The sequence below is a fragment of the Rhinolophus sinicus genome, linkage group LG04 (assembly GCF_036562045.2).
Source record: "Rhinolophus sinicus isolate RSC01 linkage group LG04, ASM3656204v1, whole genome shotgun sequence".
NCBI classification, from domain to species: domain Eukaryota; kingdom Metazoa; phylum Chordata; class Mammalia; order Chiroptera; family Rhinolophidae; genus Rhinolophus; species Rhinolophus sinicus.
The window spans coordinates 168,902,331-168,920,938 of NC_133754.1; the positions used below are offsets into that span (position 1 = coordinate 168,902,331).

General features: G+C 36.5%; 1 protein-coding gene across 3 annotated transcripts in view; it reads left to right on the top strand.

The window, feature by feature from the left end:
* Positions 1-9,257: 9,257 nt before the first annotated feature.
* The window catches only part of MUSK (muscle associated receptor tyrosine kinase), an 83,829-nt gene continuing 74,478 nt past the window's right edge, over positions 9,258-18,608 (top strand). For all 3 annotated transcript variants that reach the window (XM_019749519.2, XM_019749520.2, XM_019749523.2), the window contains exon 1: positions 9,258-9,457. In XM_019749519.2, coding sequence (XP_019605078.2) covers positions 9,379-9,457 — 79 coding nt within the window. In that variant the 5' untranslated portion in view covers positions 9,258-9,378. The remainder of the gene's footprint in view (positions 9,458-18,608) is intronic.

Below are 18,608 nucleotides of genomic sequence, written 5' to 3' on the forward strand. Positions count from 1 at the left end.
TCACATGCTTGTGGAGAGAGAAACTCATGACCAGGTAAGAATTCTATTGTACAGGGTGTTGTGAGTTCAGAGAGAGGCGAGTCCAGTTGGGAGCCCCCAGGGACAGGAGATAAGACATCCTACTTGGACTGGGACATCAAATGAGACTTCTCAGGGAAGTAAGAACCAAGTGAAAATGTGAAGGGCAAGCCCTGGTTGGCTAAAAAGAAATGGGGGAGTGGCTTTCTAGCAGAAAGGAAACATGTTAAAAGGCATGGAAGCCAGAAAGAGTTTGGTGATTTCAAGGCACTACAGTTATGCCTTGAACAAAGAATGTGAGGAAGGGAAGATGAGAGAAGAGGGAGGAAAGGTAAACAGAGGCTGCCATGCGAGGGAGTGTGGAGTTTCCCCACAGACAGCAGAGAGCCATAAAACATTCCAAGCAGAAGAACGATGTGGCCAAATTTATATACTAGAAAGAGCTCTCTGACATCAGTGTAGAACGAATGATCAGCAGGGAAGACCCATTAGGGAGCAGCTGTAGTAAACAGACAATAAATTAAAGAGAGCTTAAAGGAAGGCAGTGAGGGCAGTGAGGAAGGGGCAAATTAGAAAGGCCTTCAGAGTGTAAACCTGATAAGACTCAGATTAATACAGGGCTAAGGAAAGACAAAGATGTCAGGATCATTCACAGCTTAATGGCTTGGGAAGCTGCGTGAAAGATGGGGGTATTCACTGAAACAAGAACTAAAAGAATTCCAATGTTTCAGGGAAGATGATGAGTTTAGTGTTGGACATATTGATGTTATAGGGACTTAAGACCAATTTCCCTATTACTAGGATCTTGGATTCATTTAAATTAAGACAGACACTTTGGTCAGTTTCAGTTGCGTGTGGGGCAGCCATATAGGTGACCAGATATACAGATGTTTCCAAAAGAGATTTAAATCAGAGATACAGATGTAGGAGTCAGACATATATAGATGTTGTCTAATACTGTAAAATGGTTAAAACCACTCAAAGTATGTGCACAGTCAAAACAGGAGTGACAAGGACTTTTTTCAATATTTAAATTCTACATTGGGGAAAAAAGGATTTTATGAAGGAGGCAATAAAATCACAACAGAAGCAGGGACGAGCGCTATCAAAAAACAGCAAATTAAAAAGAACGTCAAGTAAAAAGAACCGGCCAATATTGTCATATGTTGAGGAAAAATCAAGTAAGATGCATACTAATGTATCTATTAGCTTAGCAAATTTTTTTTTTTTCATTTTGATATTTTTTTGGCAACATGTTTTCCCAGGCAGATTTTAAAACTTTACATCGTCAAATGACTTCCAGGTTTTGTTTCATATGAAAGGCTTTTCCCATAAAAATGTGTATCTTTTTAATGTTTTCTTCTAGGACTTTTAATTGATTAGAATTTGACTTTGCTGTAATATATGAGGTACAGACATAATTAATTTTTTGGATGACTCCTCAATTGACATAATAAGTCATCATTTCCCTCTGATTTAAAATGCCACCTTTATCATTTATTCAATTTCCATTGATCTATTTATAGTCTAGTACAACACTATTTTAATTATTATATAATGGTTTACAATATGTTTTAACATTTGGCAGTCAAATTACCCCTTGTTACTCTATTTTTTTCAACGATTTTCACAAGTTAGTTTTGCTTATTATTTAGTTTCTTATTAAAGTATTATTTAATAATTATTAAATAAATTCTTATTTCAAGTCAGTTATTCGAGGTCCAAAAATACTATTGGAATTTTACTGGGTTTATGTTTAGTGTATAGACCACACTATCTCAGGAAGCAATAGTCCTGCTAAAACTGTGGCTTGCCATTTTTCTCCTTCACAAACTGCACTAGGACCCTGGTTGGAGATGCTGAAGTATAAATAAAAGCCTGCTACAAGTAGCTCTCTTTACTGTCTAGATCTCTAGCTCTAAGAAAGATTGCATGAACTATGGCTACATGCCTAGGATTGATGTAAAACTCAGGTGTCAGCGGAGAGGGAAACATACTCTTCCTTTTGCTAAGAAGAAAACAAAATTAAAAAACCCCTCCACCGCTGTTAACTTGTCCAACATCTTAGGTACTAATACACCAAGATAAGTAGGGGCCCAAGAAATTCATAATTAATATTGATGACAGTAAGAGAAGTAGATAAAATCAGTAATCAATTCTTCCATTCATCCAGTGAGTGGCAAAAGCAATAAGTGAGCACAAATTAGAGCAATTCAATGAAGAAACTCTCAGTTTTCTAAGGCCAAAAGTTTTTGATGCTATCATCTATTCTTACAGGGAAATTGTTATCTTCCACATCTCCATTAACAACTGGAATACTTTTGGGGATGAGGTTAAACTTGAAGGCAGCAAGTCCTGAGGGTTTTCTTTTACTAGGAACCAGAAAGTAGATGCAGGCTGTGACTTGGACAAAAACTGCATGAATTGTCTGGTCCCTTAGAAGTTCAGGAATATCGAAACTATGCCTGCTGAGAAAGTTACTTTTGGTCCCAGAGAGAAGGAAGCATACACATATTTATCTGCCTTCCCAAATTTATTAGGGCAAGTCCTACCAGAACCTTGACTCATCTCATCAGTAGATGTACAAAAATATTGGATCACCATCTAACCAAGCTGCTTGCCAAGATTGTTCACACCAATTTGTAAAAAAGCCTGGATGACTCACCCACATATGGCAGACCATGGCCAGTGTGATCTTGGGATAGCACCTGACATCCCATTCTTCTTTCAGAGTCCCTGGATAACCATGTTTGCTGTTTCCCTGATTTCTCAGTTGTACTCATTTAAGAAGTTAAGATCACTACTTACCTTGACTAGTTTAACCTCTAAGCTTGGTTGGCTATAAAAACATCCACCTATAATAATGAATTGTATATCTGCAATGTAGATGCAGTGGTTTGGGGGCAAATTTTCATACTTGGAAGTCAGATATACCTGCATTAGAATTTTATCTCCGTCATTTAATAGTTACAAGACTTTGAACACATTTCTTAACCTTTCAGAGCTTTAATTTTCTTGTCTGCAAAAGAGACATTTATAGTTGCAATCAACAGAGAATGATTCTGCTTAATTTAGGAGGAAAGGAATGCATTGGTAGAATACTAGGTAGTTTATGGAAACCTGGGAAATGCTGGCGATCCAGACAGGAACCAAAGGCAGCCAGGTGGCAAGCACTATGACCAAGATCTCAGCGAAGGAACAGCTTGGTCAGGGTGACACAGCTCTGCTACCGGACACTGGGCATGGCCGCTGGCACTGCCGTCACTGGATACTGGATACTGCTGAGACGCTGCCATAACTACCTAGGCTCTTGGCACCACTGCCCCTGAACATTTGATGCTACTACTACTGGAACAAATCCTCATTATCTCCGTCTTTGTGCCACTTGTTCCAGAGTCAGAGTCCCAGCAAAGGCGTCTGATTGTCTGAGCTTCAATCACTTGTCCACATCCAGCGACCAGTGTCCACAAGAATAAGTATCCCCTTTTCTTGGCTTTTGTAGGGAGACCAGGAATCTGACTCGTACCAAAACTCACACAAATATAGGAAGAGGTTCAAATACTGAGTTTTTGGTTTTTTTTTTTAAAGACCCAAAAGCTTCACTATAAAGGATAAGGCCTTCCTTCCTTACAAAGACGCTTTTATAATTAGTATTTATTTGGTCATAAAAATGACAACTGTAGTTGTCAGAATTTTAAAGTACAGAGGGTGCCAAACAATGGATACACATTTTAAGAAAGGAAAAAACTGTATTAAAATTGTAATACTCAATATCTACTGATAACAAAAGATGAATACAAGTCATGTGTATACATTTTTGGGGCACCCCTGGTATATACATAAAAATGTTTAATCAAAACATAAATTGAAGAACATCATTGTATTTGACTTTTTACACAAATTTTTTAAGACTTTTTTTAGAGTAGTTTTAAGTTTACTATTTACAAGGGGGTACAGAGATTTCTCATATACCCCCTCTCCTCACACATACATACTGTCCCCATTATCAACATCACCCACCAGAACGGTGCTTTTTTTTTTTTTAAGCAGAGATGAACCTATATTGACACATCATAATCACCCACAGTTCATAGTTTACCTTACGGTTCATTCTTGGTGTTGTACATTCTGTTGGGTTTGGACAAATGTATAATGATACACATCCATCATTACTATGCCTTACAGAGTATTTGCAATGCCCTGAAAATCCTCTTTGCTCTGCCTAGGTATTCATATCTTATCCTCACTACCCCAGCCTCTGGCAAACACTGATCTTTTTATTGTCTCCATAGTTGTTTTCCTTTTCCTGAATGTCATATAATTGGAATTGTACTGTGAGTCGTAGTAGCCTTTTTGGATTGGCTTCTTTTTCTTAGTAACATGCATTTAAGTTTCCTCGGTGTCTTTTCATGGCTTGATAGCTCATTTCTTTTTAGCACTGAATAATGTTCCATTGTATGGATGTACCACAGTTTATCCATTCACCTGCTGAAGAATAGTTTAGTTGCTTCCAAGTTTTGGCAATTATGAATAAAGCTGCTATAAATATCTGTGTGCAGGCTTTTCTATACATAAGTTTTCAACTCCTTTGTGTAACTACCCAGGAGTATGATTGCTGGATCCATATGGTAAAAGTATGTTAAGTTTTGTAAGAAACCATAAACTGTTTTCCAAAGTGGCTGTGCCATTGTGCATTCCCACCAGCAATGTGTGAGAGTTCCTGTTGCTCTATCCTCCTCACCAGCATTTGATGTTCCAGATTTTGGCCATTCTAATGGATGTGTAGTGGATAATTTTAAAAATTACTTGAAAATCCTTCTGGTAGCACTCAGGGTATGAACAACCTATGGCAGCAGATCGAGGCAAGGTAGATGAAACCTGCAAGAATAACAACCATTCCATAGCTTTCTCTAGCAGGTGGTGATGAAATTGGCACCCCCAGTAGGCAATGTGGAGGGCTTCTTCCCTCAGTACTATTTAAGCCAGATGTAAGAACTTCAGTCTTTGAACTGTAGCCATATTAGAATTTTCCATAGGGTTTTCCAACTAGTTTTGTTCCATGGTCTGGAAAAACCAAAGTAGTAAACCGATATTCTGGAAAAATCCCGGTACCACATTGGAGTATTGAAGAAGTATTTCAAAGAGTCAAGTGCTGATATGATGAAGAAACAGCATAGTCATCTTTTGAAATAAGCAGAGGTGGATGAAAGTGTGACATGCTGATTAGATGATTCAAACAGGAATAGTGGCAATAAATGGGAGTATTGGCATGTCTCTCTTATCTGGTGTCTCATTTTTGCTCTGGGAAAAGCCAGAACTCCTTAAAGAAGCCAGCAGGAGTGTCCTTCCATTTGTCCTTTAGATTTACTTCTCTGCTCCATGAATTCCATCAATGGGCATTCTTGCTCTCTACTTTCCTGTTGGGTTTGGCCAATGATGAGAATCTGCCAGAAATCAAAGGCATCCTCAGGAGCTGGCCAAGTCCCTCACCCAAAGGTCTATGCTCCTATTAGGGGTCACTCTCAAATCAGTCATCTCTGACTCTAGGGTCCAGTAACTGTTTTTCTGCCCCGTCAGCCCTCAGGCCTAGAGATAGCAAAGAGTGACTGTTCTGTTCATGGTTCAGTTTCTGCACTAATTGTTGTGGTTTTCAGACACCTTACACCTTTGTGTATCTCCCTTTATTCTATTTGAGTGGGCCATCTATTTCATTCTGGGACCCAGGCAACAGCTCAAGACATAAAGGACATACATGGACCAGCTCAGTAGACTACTTTTCCTTCTGGAAGTTCTTGCTAGCATATAATTAAATACTCCACTTTCTACATTCATTCAGTTTTTCTTTCCCCCCACTACATTTCATTCTCTTTTCTGGAATGCTGCTTCCTTGAACTAATATATTACTAACAAATACCTTTTCCTCCTTCAACTGCCCAAATAAGCCTAACCATTCAACCTCTTTCATGTGGGAGGCTGAGAAGTGCTAGAGAAAAAAGAAAATCACACCAGGGAGTATAGGTATTAGTATAACTTTATGGTGAGCAACTTCAACTCTGTGCTGTCTTATTCTCCAGGATAACTTTTAAATCTCTTTCAACCTTACCTTCTACTTTATAGAGACAATAGAAGTCATAGATGAGGGCTCTGTAAACTCTTTGCCATTCCACCTACAAATTTCTGTACTCATCCCTTCCTCATCATTTTCTATTACAGGATCCTATGGTCAGGACCCCCACCCACCTTCCTTGAGACCTTGAACTATCTCTTCTCTTTTTTGTGTCTTTAACCTCTTTCTCTCTACAGGATTCTTCACAACACACCTTCAAAATAAATGAGAAATGAATACATTCTGTCTCCATCCAACCTCTCCCTTCAGTTGCTGCTTCACTTTCTCCTCCCCTATAATCACTCTTCTTGAGAGAATCATATTTATGTACTGTCTCCATTTTCTTACTTCCTGTTCCCTCTTCAATCTATGTATACCACTCTGTTTTCTCATCTCATTCCTTGCTGTTCCCTGAGACAGCCCTTTCACAGGTCATACGTCACATCTAAGGGGCTAAATTCAAGGGAAATCTTTCAGTTCTTTCTTACTTGATCTCTCAGTAGCATTCTTACCCAATCTTATGAGATTGAGGGAAGACTTACCCTCAATCTCATATATTCTCCACAGGTCCAGAAAGAAGCCAAATCACTGGCTGGCACCCAGTCTCCATTCCCTGTGGCTGAATAAGTCTGCTATTGTAAGGAATAGATTTACTGATATTGTAGGCCAGAAGGCCATTTTGTAGCCAACTTCTAAGAAACTGCAGCAAGAAGAATAATTGGCTGACAGCCTCCAGCTGCCACACTTTGGGATCATGCCTAAGCCACACTCTCCATGGGTTTCTCTTAACCAATGATTGATTCATTTTGAACCAGCCCTCGCTCTCAAATTCTGGCTTTATTTTTCCCTCGACAGAGTTTTGTCTCCCCTTAGTTTTGCACGGTACTATTGTCCACTTCAGACCCAGGTCGTGGCGGAATTTGAAGGGGATAATTTCCTAGGGTCACTGGGTCTTTAGGGTACAGTTCCCATTGGATTCAAAATGGGCACCATCCACGCTTGTTTGAGGTTTTAGGTACAAGGGGAAAGAGGAGCAAGGCTGCTCACTCACAAATCACCTCCCGGACATTTGAATGAGGAGGATCCTTAAACGGCTCATCTTGTACTTCCCTGTATTGATGGTTGGTCCTGATCCTGAGCTGAACTTTAGCTCACACATGTATAGTCACCCAACTTTCCAGAACCCTGTGCTTCACCTACTGCTACTTATGGGAATGACAGGTAGCCACACTGTTCATCCTGCTGATTCCTGAATTTCACATGAAAAAATATGCTCGTCCTGTTAATCTCTAAATCTCCCGTGAAATATGTGGCACTTGCAGGATATTCTCAGAGCAGAAAACTGATCGTATCTATGTCTCTTCTATTAAAATTACATTGGGATTATTTTAATTGCAATTTAAGAAATCAAACTCATATTAGCCAAGCCAAAAGCTGGCGGGGGGAGAAGAGGAGGTATTACTTTAAATAATAAGGAAGTCCAACGGATAGATCTGACTTTGCACATGGTTTCCTGTTAATGGAGCATGAAAGTCTTCAACAGCTCCAGAGTACCTGGTCCTGATAGGTGGTGATCTAAGAGCTTATTTTGTATTAGTTCTAGAAAAATGCTAGGGAGACCATAGACTGACCAGCTTAAACCATAAGCCCACTTCTGAACTATGGCTAAGTAGTAAAAGTGTTCTACATACAAAATATTTGCAAAGTATATATCAAATAATATAAATTATTTACATCCAGAGTACTTAAAAACTCCTATCAATTAATAATAATTAAAAAATGACCTATGAGGAAAATGGACAAAAGCCACAGAATAGGAAAATGAATAACAACAAATATATAAAATATTCTCATTACCAGTAGTAGCTGGTGAAATAAATGTAAATTAAAACAATGAAATACCAATTTTATTCTATTTAAAGTAAAAATTCAAATGTAAGTGTTGATGAGAGTGTGGGAAAATGGGTTCCCTCATAAGTTGCTGGGGATTAGTTAAATGTACCATATTACATCCATGATTTAGAAGACTATGCAGCCAATAGAAATAATGAGGTAGTGCCACATATATTAACATAGAAAAGTCTTGGAGACTTTCTATGTTTTGGAAGCCACACTTTTGTGCCTTCAGGAGACTCTACTGCAAAGAGTGTAATTGGCTGACAGCACACAGCTGCTGACTCAGTGGACTCATGAGGCCAAAGAATGAGGGTGCTACCAACGCAAGGGGAAAAAAATCTGAAAACAATGCAGTAAGTGCAACGATAGAAACGTGCACAAAAATGTTATGGAAGCCAGAGGAGGCAAACCTAATACAACTTTGAGAAGACACGGAATTTTGGTTCTGGTGCATCTGCCAGGAGGAGATGATGACCAAATTGAGATAGGTGTTAGCTGGGTGGAGAGGAGGGGGAAAGCATTCCAAGAGGCTGGAACAATATGAGCAATTCATGGAGGTAAGGAAGCTGTATATACAGGAAGGCATCAGCTTGTTGCTAAATATTAAAATAAGAGGTACAGATGGATTATAAAACACGAGGCTAACGAGGTAGACAGAGTCTGACAAGGCCTCCTATATATTAGGGAGGTTTGAATATGTTTTCGTGTAATGAGGAGGTTACATGAACAGAAGTTAGAGGCTGGTAAGACAGACACAAGGCAGAGAGAACAGACAGGAGTCTGTCACTGTCGTTCAGAGAAGATGAATGCCTAAAAAGGAAGTTGGGATAGCGTGATACTAGTTGGAATCAAAGGAGGGGAGAAAATCAAGGAATATTGAGTTGGTACCATCTGTAGGTATTGGTAACGGGTTGGATGTAAGAGGTGGAGTAAAGGAGGGGGAGGAGTCACACTTAGATACACCCCGGGCTCTGGTGTGAGCGGAGAGGTGGTGAGCTGAATCAGAAGATGAGCAAACCTATACCTCAGGGAACACAGTGGTAGTTGCAAAAGGCATCTGGTATTGTCCTTCTGCCACTGTCTTAAAAGGGATTCTAAAGGGATTTTCTTTCCCTTGTTCCTCCAGCCGTACACTTGCATTACTGGCCTAAGTGGATACTCACCAGCTGGCCGTGTCCATCATTACAGCCAAGTCTGAGAATTCCTGATTATACTTAGAGCCTGTGGAGCTGCTGACACAAACAGTCATTAGCAGACGACACTTTTGTAACAAACTATGCTTTAAAATGTAAACGGTTGGGGGCATTTTCCTAGAGTTGTCCAGAAGGAACTTTCTCCTGCCTGAGCCTGGATTAATCATGAGAGAGCTCGTCAACATTCCACTGGTACACATTCTTACCTTGGTTGCCTTCAGCGGGACTGAGACACTTCCAAAAGGTTGGTTTGAGCAGTTTTATCTTGTTGTTGCCTTGTTACTGTTCTAAAGCATGTGTGTGTGCTCTGATCATGGCCGATTCATATTACGGCAGGCGTGGGTTTCACTTGGTGAAGTAGGGACGCAATGTAGGGAGAGGGAGAAAACTATATAAATAAGTGATTGATTGATGTTCGCCTTACTACCGGTATCCCTCCCCGCCTTAAGCTGTACAATAAAAAGTTCGGCCATACACTTCATGCACAGCCCTCACTTGTACAGGAAACATTAGCAGGTAGAAACGTTAGACTGCAAGTTATCAAGGTCTGTTTTGTTTATGTGTATGTCAAACTTCAGGGTGATCTAAAGGGGTGATGAAAACCTTTTTGCTCAGTTTGCCAGGAATATAATCAACCCTACTCCCAGACATCCACAGTGTTTGCTTCTGAACAAGAGTTATTTCTATTTTCAGTTTGATTTTTTACAAAACTCTTCATAAAGATTTTAGCTCCTAAAAAATCAGAATTAGAGAAAGATGCACACAATTTGCCTGTTTATAAAAAATGCCTGAAGACAATGGGTTCTCAGTAACTTTGAGGCCGAGTCATGATTTGGCTTGGCAAGAGACTATGAAGTTTTTTTCAGAGCCTCTGGAATGTACCGGAAATAACACCACCTCAGGGGAAAGGAAAGCAACTTAAGAAACTGACAAACACCTGTTTCAGTAGCAAGAATGTCCGTAGTGATATGGTTACTGGCCAGTGTATTATGAAACTGAGACGAGTGTATTTCAAACCAGGAAGAAAGACTGGAAAATATGTGATTTGTAAAGTGACTGAGGGCTTTGTTGAAATTGGAAAAAAAAAAAAAAAATGAGAAAGTAGATTGAATGGTACCAATTAAAGAGTTTTCAAATTAAATGTATTATAGCAGAATAAAGAGTTCTGTGTCTTATGACATACTCAAATTAATTATTTTCATTTAGATTACTTTATCAAAGAACTGAACATGCTTGCATTGTATATCTAAGTGACAGTAGAATCTGTATGTAGGTAGGAAACATAGCTTTAGATTTTGTGGTTCACTGAAATTTCTGGAGCCACAAGGTCAAGATTCAAATGCAGCTTTTCTCACAGTCTGATTTCATAGACATGTTGTTTTGTTGCTGCCTTTTTCCATTTGATATGAGCAGAATGGTATCTTCAAATGGATTTAAACATTTAATTGCCAACCAATACTTTAAGGTAAAAGAGAATTGAGATCTTTTCAAATAGCTAATAATAGCCAGAAAGACTTAACATTGGCTTCAGATTATTTTCATTCTTTCTAATCATACAACGGATGTCCGGTAAGACAGCACCTGGACGTTTGGACTTAGGGAATGGTAGAAATCTTATTTGTGCTATTGTAAACCACAACATCACATAAAAATGACATGGTTAAATGCTAAAATTTACTAAAATTTAGTCTCCTAAGGAGGAGGACAATTGATTTTGATGGCTTAAACTAGAATTTGGTGCATGAAAAAACAACAACAAAAAAAACCCCCTCTCTATATGAGCAACTCCTAATTTATATTCTAGAAAGAATTGATCTTCATTTTTCAAACTTTAGAGGTAAAGCCCTTAATTCAAATGCACACTATCCCTATTTTGAAAACTTCAAAACATGGTGGCAGAAAAGTAACAAAGTCAAACATCCTGGTTTTTAAATAAAATAATCATATTGTTTCTCCAACTTTGTTTATAATGTATTTACTACTATAGCTAGATTGTAAAATCAAAAAAATTAAAACAATATTTTGCCTGAAACTAATAACAAAAAAATAAATAAAAAGTTTATATAAAGAATGGAAAAAAAAAACAATATTTTGTCTAGTCTATTGTATTTATTGTAAAATCTAAATTAGTATGCATTTAACATCAACCTTAGCCCAAAACATCAGGCCTAGCAGAGCAAACATCGATTAACTACATGCCCAGTACTGAGAATAAATATTATCATGAAAACACAGTCATTAAAATTTTAAATGTCAAAGTTCATAGAATATATTGGTACAAAAAAACACAATAATATGCTATGATCTTAATATTTTTTAAAGTAATAAAAATGTTCCACACAGACTGTCTCATAGTTGTTTTCTCTATTCTTGGCAGAAGGCAATTTTTAAAAGAGTTTTTTACATGGTATACATTTTTCCTGAGTTCTTTGTCATGAATGAATCAGGGAATCTGCACGATAATATATATTACAAAATAGACTGACAGATTTAAAATAGTGTAAGGGGTATTGAGTGGATTGTTTTCTGTCGGCATGCTATTTTCTCCATATAACTAATAACTGACTTTGTAGAATTAATAGTTTATTGTTTTAGTTTAATTGAAATTCCTAATGTTCAAAGACAGGAGGGAGAGTCGCTATCTTTCTGGATCATTTTGACTAGTGATACTTCCAACGACGAGTTCAATATTATAACACACAAGTAGGAGAATTTTACAAACCAAACATACTTCAATAATATTTCATTGCTTTATCGGTAAGTGTAAGTGTACGGTGGAATTTAAATTCTGTGGGAGTATAGGAGTTCATGTAAGCAGCACTGAATTTTTAAAATATGCACAAAGAACTCCTGTCCAAACTCTACTTTTAAAATTGCCCCATTTACTACCATACCTACCGTGTGCCCCTGAAAATAAGAACTAGCTGGACAATCAGCTCTGATGTGTCTTTTGGAGCAAAAATTAATATAAGACCAGGTATTATATTATATTATATTATATTATATTATATTATATTATATTATATTATATTATATTATATTATATTATATTATATTATATTATATTATATGACCCAGTCTTATAGTAAAATAAGACTGCGTTCTCTGGTCCACTGCTTTATAGTAAAATAAGACCGGGTCTTATATTAATTTTTGCTCCAAAAGACGCATTAGAGCTGATGGTCCGGCTAGGTCTTATTTTCAAGGAAACACGGTAGAAGTTTTTGAGTTGAGTGATTTATCTTTAGATATATTTGAGTAACCTTCTCTTCTAAATCATACATATACAGGGATAGGATTCACAGACCTGACATATGACTAATTCAGAGCAGGCACAGCTGTCATTGAAATCCAGGACACCAAGTCCTGGATGAATGTTTTATATTGATGTGCATTGAAAGAGTAACTCATTACATGTTTGGGGAAACACAGTTGCTTTAAATACTATTGACCTCAAAGAACAGAAAGAAAGAGCAGAAATGGCAAGATTTCTGCATGTTCCCAAAGGGGAAGTAGCCAGCTTTGCAGTAAAATAGGACTTGCAGTCACTGGGGGAAAGTGACAAGTGAGGAGTGAGTAGAGAACCTGAAGGAAGTGGTCCTGTTCAGGAAGATGAAAGCAGTGGACCAGAGAACGCAGAAGGATTGCCTGGGCCATGCTGGAGACTACACCTTCCCAGTGGCCCTGATCTGCACTGTTGTTTCACTTTGTCCAACAAAACTGTAAGAGCAGCGAGGACAGCCAGTTGGATTAGTTCAAGACTAGTGATTTTCCAGGGTCAGTGCAGTGAAAGGACTAGAGAGTAAGAGAGTTGAGAGTCTATGGCAACATACCATGTGGTATAAGATGAATAATGAAGAAAGTGAAATGAGGACATTTAAGGACGGGAAGAGAATGTTAAGATCAAGTTTATTTTCCTAGTCTCCACTGTCTGTGTCGTCAGAGAAAGCATGTCACCTCTGTGAGCCTCAGCTTCCTCATAAAATGGAGAAGTGCTTACCGGTGCTCAATACATAACGTTATGTACTATGCTAAGGATTGTCAATAATCGGTGAAATCATCACTCCTAGGTATATGCACATTTTAGATGAATCCCTATGAGATCATGTCTTAACCCAAAGAAATGTCCTCAAGAGAGGCTGTTTCAGAAATTCAAACAGGCTGAGCCAAAACTCTTACCTGTCTGTGCCCAAGGTCATTCCTGAAGTTTAGGACCAAGAGTGTGTTCTGTAACAAAGAATCGATGATACAGCACTAATAAGTGATTATTGAGATTATTAATGAACCTTACAAGTTTCAAAGATAGCATAATAAAAAATAACATGTGTTATTACATCACCCGTAGAATACATGTGTCAGTTTCTAAGATAGGCCAAACGATGAGCAATACTGAATATCCTCTTTCTTTGGGGGCTTTGGGAAATTTCCAGTACCAAAGTGTTGTCTCATACTGAAAAAACAATACTGTATTCATGATGTTAGAAAAACATGAATATGATCCAAGTCTGAGCCCTAATTTTACCAAAACAGAAAGGATCAAATACACCTGACTTCTTTGTTTACTCAATCATTTGGTCACGCTAATCAGCAGCTTCAATCAGAAGTTGGTGTGTCAATGACCATGTGCAAGAGACCATCAAAGGGTAATACCATGTCCTTCTCATTGAATACCTAGTGTTCAAGTTAAGTTACTCTTTGGGTCCAGAAGAGTAGAGTGTTCATTTTCATGTATTTGTTATTCATGTGGTCCTTGGATTGAGGGAAGAAATAGTGCCCTAGCTTAAACAGGCTCTGGCTGAGATGAAAGCTGGATAGCAGTATGAAAGTAAATAAGAGACGTCTGCTGAGTCAATAAGTATCATTAACTACAACTATGTGATTGTGTCAGTAAAAATTTGAAAGCAGATTTGTTTGGATAATTTTGGATTATGGGCAAAATGGACTTAACCAACTATATTCTGCCTATAGAAATTGATATTGATGTAAACCTTATTTTCCCCTGTCTGTAACTACCATGTTTCCCCCAAAATAAGACCTAGCCAGACCATCAGCTTTAATGCGTGTTTTGGAGCAAAAATTAATATAAGACCTGGTATTATATTGTATTATATTATATTATATTATATTATATTATATTATATTATATTATATTATATACCGGGTCTTATAGTAAAATAAGACGAGGTCTTATATTAATTTTTGCTCCAAAAGACACATTAGAGCTGATGGTCTGGCTAGGTCTTATTTTCAGGGAAACACAGTAGTACTATGCTGAACACATGGTATTAAAAGATAGGAACTTTAAATCAATTTTAACCTTGAAGTTCAGCTCTATCACTTTGTACTTTTGTTATGTTTAGACAAGTTATTTAACCATTCTTGGCCTCCATTCCTCATCAGCAAATGTAAATAATAATAGTATCAGCCTTTATGTGTGTTGTGATAAATAAATGAGATAAAGGATGAAAAATATAATGCGTATCCTATAGCAGGCTCTTAATTTTAGATTCAAAAATTGTTAAAAAAAACACACAGAGTCAAATCACATAAGACTGTCATGCCACCGAATGTTATGGGAAGGTGTTCCTTAGTAACACCTCACATATTTCTCCATGTCTAAGTCTGTCAAGACTTTCTAACATTTACTTGTGTGGTCTTAACTGATCTCAACAACATTTGTGTCACCTCATTGGAAAAACAATATTAATAGTATGTCTATTATCTCTGTCACTTCTGCATCTGTGTCTATTTGAGAAGAAACTAATGAATAAAGTTTATTTTTTTATAAAAATAATACATGCTCATTAAGCATGATTTTGAAAACACAAAATATACAAAAGTGGAAAGGAGAAAAAGTCACCTATACTTATAAGACTGTTAACATATTCTTCCAAAAATGTTCTTCCATTTTTTTTCTACATGTCCTAAAAAAAGTATGATTATAAAATTGTTTATATAATTCTACTGCCTGTCATTTTTACTTACCACTAAAACATGAGCATCTTCTGTATTATTAGTACTCTTCAAAATACTATTTGCAATGCCTGCGTAAATAATATCCTGGTTAGATAAGAGTTGCTGGTATATGTTTAATACCGGCTTCTCTAAGGAAAAGAAGGCCCTGGTTTGTTGGTTTCTCTAGTGTAAATACTCCAACCACAGCCAGTTTTAGGTAACAACAGTGAAATGGGAAGAGATGTGCAATAGCATGTCTTTATATGGTATTTCTATCATACAGATACATTAACTGGAAATAACCTCAAGAACATAGATAATAGTAAAATGTAGTAAAATAATTGGGAAGTGGTCAATTTTGAGTATTATGACTTTGTTTTTAACATAATTCGATATAAGTTTATATAACTCAGCTTTTAATAATGGCTATATTTAACAATTGTCTCACAAAATTCCTGAAAAATTAACATTTGGCTCTTGCAAGGTAGTATGAGCCAGCCCCGGCAGTTTTGTTAGGAGACACAACTGTGTACCTAACTCTTCTCCCACTTTTGTACAGTAAATACAACTTAGTACAATCAATCTGTTTTATGCTGTAAACGTCATCTAGAGGCCTTTCCATTTCAAGACTATTTCCTTGGGATAGATTCCCAGAAGTAAATACGAATGTACATTTACGTGCAATCCATGACCAGAACAATTGAACCGTTCAGGTTTCTGTTTCTAAATCACAGAATCAAGTAACACATAGGGGTCGATAACACCGAGGGCCAAAGACAATTTGAAGAGCTTTATGTATGTCCATTGATTTCATCTTCATGACAAGCCCTTATGGTTGTTTACTTATCATCTCCAGTGGAGCAGGGAAGGGATGGAGCAGAGATATGAAGTCAAGCCCTGTGGGAGAGTGCCTCTCAATGCCTATTTGCTCCAGAGTCTGTCTTTCTAAATGATGAAATCATTCAATGTTATCAATTAACCTTTGGGCCCATCACTACCTGCATCCCACAAACTTAATCTTTTTTGCTTTTATCTCTTAATATCTATGTGATTAGACAATAAATCGCTTATTTCATTCATTAGTTGTTTAGAAAATATATACTTTTTTCTTAAGAGATTGACTTTCTCAAACTTTATCATCTAAAGTTTCCTTCCATTGCCTTGAAAAAGGAACATTTCTGCGGCATTCTGATTTATTTAATTTTTTATTACAAAGATAATATGTGTTCATTTTTTTAACACTGTAAGATACAGCAAAACAAAAATATAAAATTATACATAATGCTCACACCTAGGGGAAAATGCCTTTTGGTAATGATTCATTCTTCCGTTCCCTTGTTCATATATATATTGTGTGTGTGGGTGGGTGTGTAATTTTCTTTAAAAACTTACAAGCCTGTGACTTCCTTGTAATGTTTGGCTTTGGCTTTATTTAAGGCTATATTTTTACACAACTATGTTTTATGATTGTTGTATCTTCCCTATTGTTCATTTTACCATTAAATAGCATTTCTCTTCTTTTGATAAATGCTTGTCACCTTGTATTTTATTTTTTTATATTAGCACTGCTTTATTGCTTTATCACTTTCGTATTTATTTTGCATATATTTTCCCTTCTGTTTGTTTCCAATATTTCTGTTTTATTTAGATGTATCTTTTATGTTTTTTAATCCTGTATGATAGTGTCTACCTTTTCATAGGTCAGTTTATAAAACCGGCATTTACCATGATTTCTGATATATTTGGGCATCTTTCTTCCACATTATTTTGTGTCTCCCATTAACCACACCACTTCTTGGCTTACTTATCATCCTTTTCTTCTTCTCCTTCTCTTCTTTTTCTTCTTTCTCTTCCTCCTTCTTTTGATTGATAAGTTCTAGTCCCTCTTTTTTTCCTGCTGCTTTGAAAGTTTTGTTTCTTAATCTATTCTTTTAGTGATAACCATTAGTAATTTTTTTCTTTTGTACTATAGTCCCTGTACTTTACAACCCTGTGACTATTTTTATACCCGGCAATCTCTACTTCATCCCTTTCACCTTTTCGTCCATCCTCCCAACCCTCTCCCATGTGGCTTCCATCAGTTTCTCTGTATCTATCAGTTTGTTCCTGTTTTGTTTGTTCATTTATTTTATTTTTTTAGATTTCACATATAAGTGAAATCATATGGTATAGATCATTTAGATATGGATATCATATGATTTCACTTATACGTGAAATCTAAAAAACAAAATAAACAAAACATTAATAAAATTTTAGCGTGCATTTAACATGCATGGTTAAATACATTTTTCTCCCATGTTTGTTGTTATTTAGTACTTCTGTCATCTTCCTGTTTATGGTAAAGAGCTTAGCATGTTTTAAATACCCATGGAACTTTTTCTCTGAACTTTCATCTTATAATTGTTTACCTAGAATCTTAGCTTCATTGTTTTTTAAACACAAAAATTAGTGGTTTGTTTTTTTAACATTCCACAGTGTGTTAAAATTGCAAATTCATATTTTACCACCATCTATGCTTACTATTGTTTCTTATATCTCACCCCCTTTTTGGGTACAAGTTATTTTTTACTGAGTTTATATGCTTCAGTAACTGTTTCAGAGAAGGTCTATGAGTGTATTTTCAGTATTTGTGTCTTTATCATCTTCATTTTAAAATTATTATCAAACTGGCTTTAGAATTTCAGGCTAACAGTTATTTTATCTCAGCCCTTTAAAAGGTATTAGTTCATTGCCTTTTGGTATCAATCAATGATGAATAATCTGAATAATTTCATGTCAGCTTAATTAGCATTCCTATTAAGGTAACTAAACTTTTCTTTGTAGTAGGGTTTAAGATTTTCTATCTTTAATTTTCTGTAGTTTTAATCCAAAATATCTAGGGATGAATTTATTTTTCTTTATCTGGCTTGGCACTTGCTGGGAACTTTCAGTCTGAATATTCATGCTTTTTTTTTTTTCAATTTTGAAAAATGAGCAGCTATATATCACTTTACATATTGCTTCTAGGCCATTCTCTCTGTTTTATTTTTCTGGAACTTCTATTAGAAGTACCTGTCAATCTATATTTATGTCTTTTAACTATTCTTTAATACCTTTCCTTTCTTTATTTCTCTGTACTGAATTCTGTATGTTTTAACAGTTATTGCTTGGAAGTTGGAAAATGGTAGCCTTGATACCTATACATGTTATTTTACCTAAAATTTCTGCTCTCTTATTTCAACTACTTTCTTTCAACCTTTAAAAAAACTTATACCTTTTATAAAGGCCTCAGAATATAGTCTGGTTCATTTAAGCAATACATCAGTCAGTTTGTTAACCCTGGGGATAGAAAGAGGTCTAAAACATGGTCCCTGACCTAAAGCTCAAGCATTTTATAATTGAGTGCGGGACAAAGATATCAACAGATCACTTTAATAGTGTCTGTGTGGCAAGTGCTATAA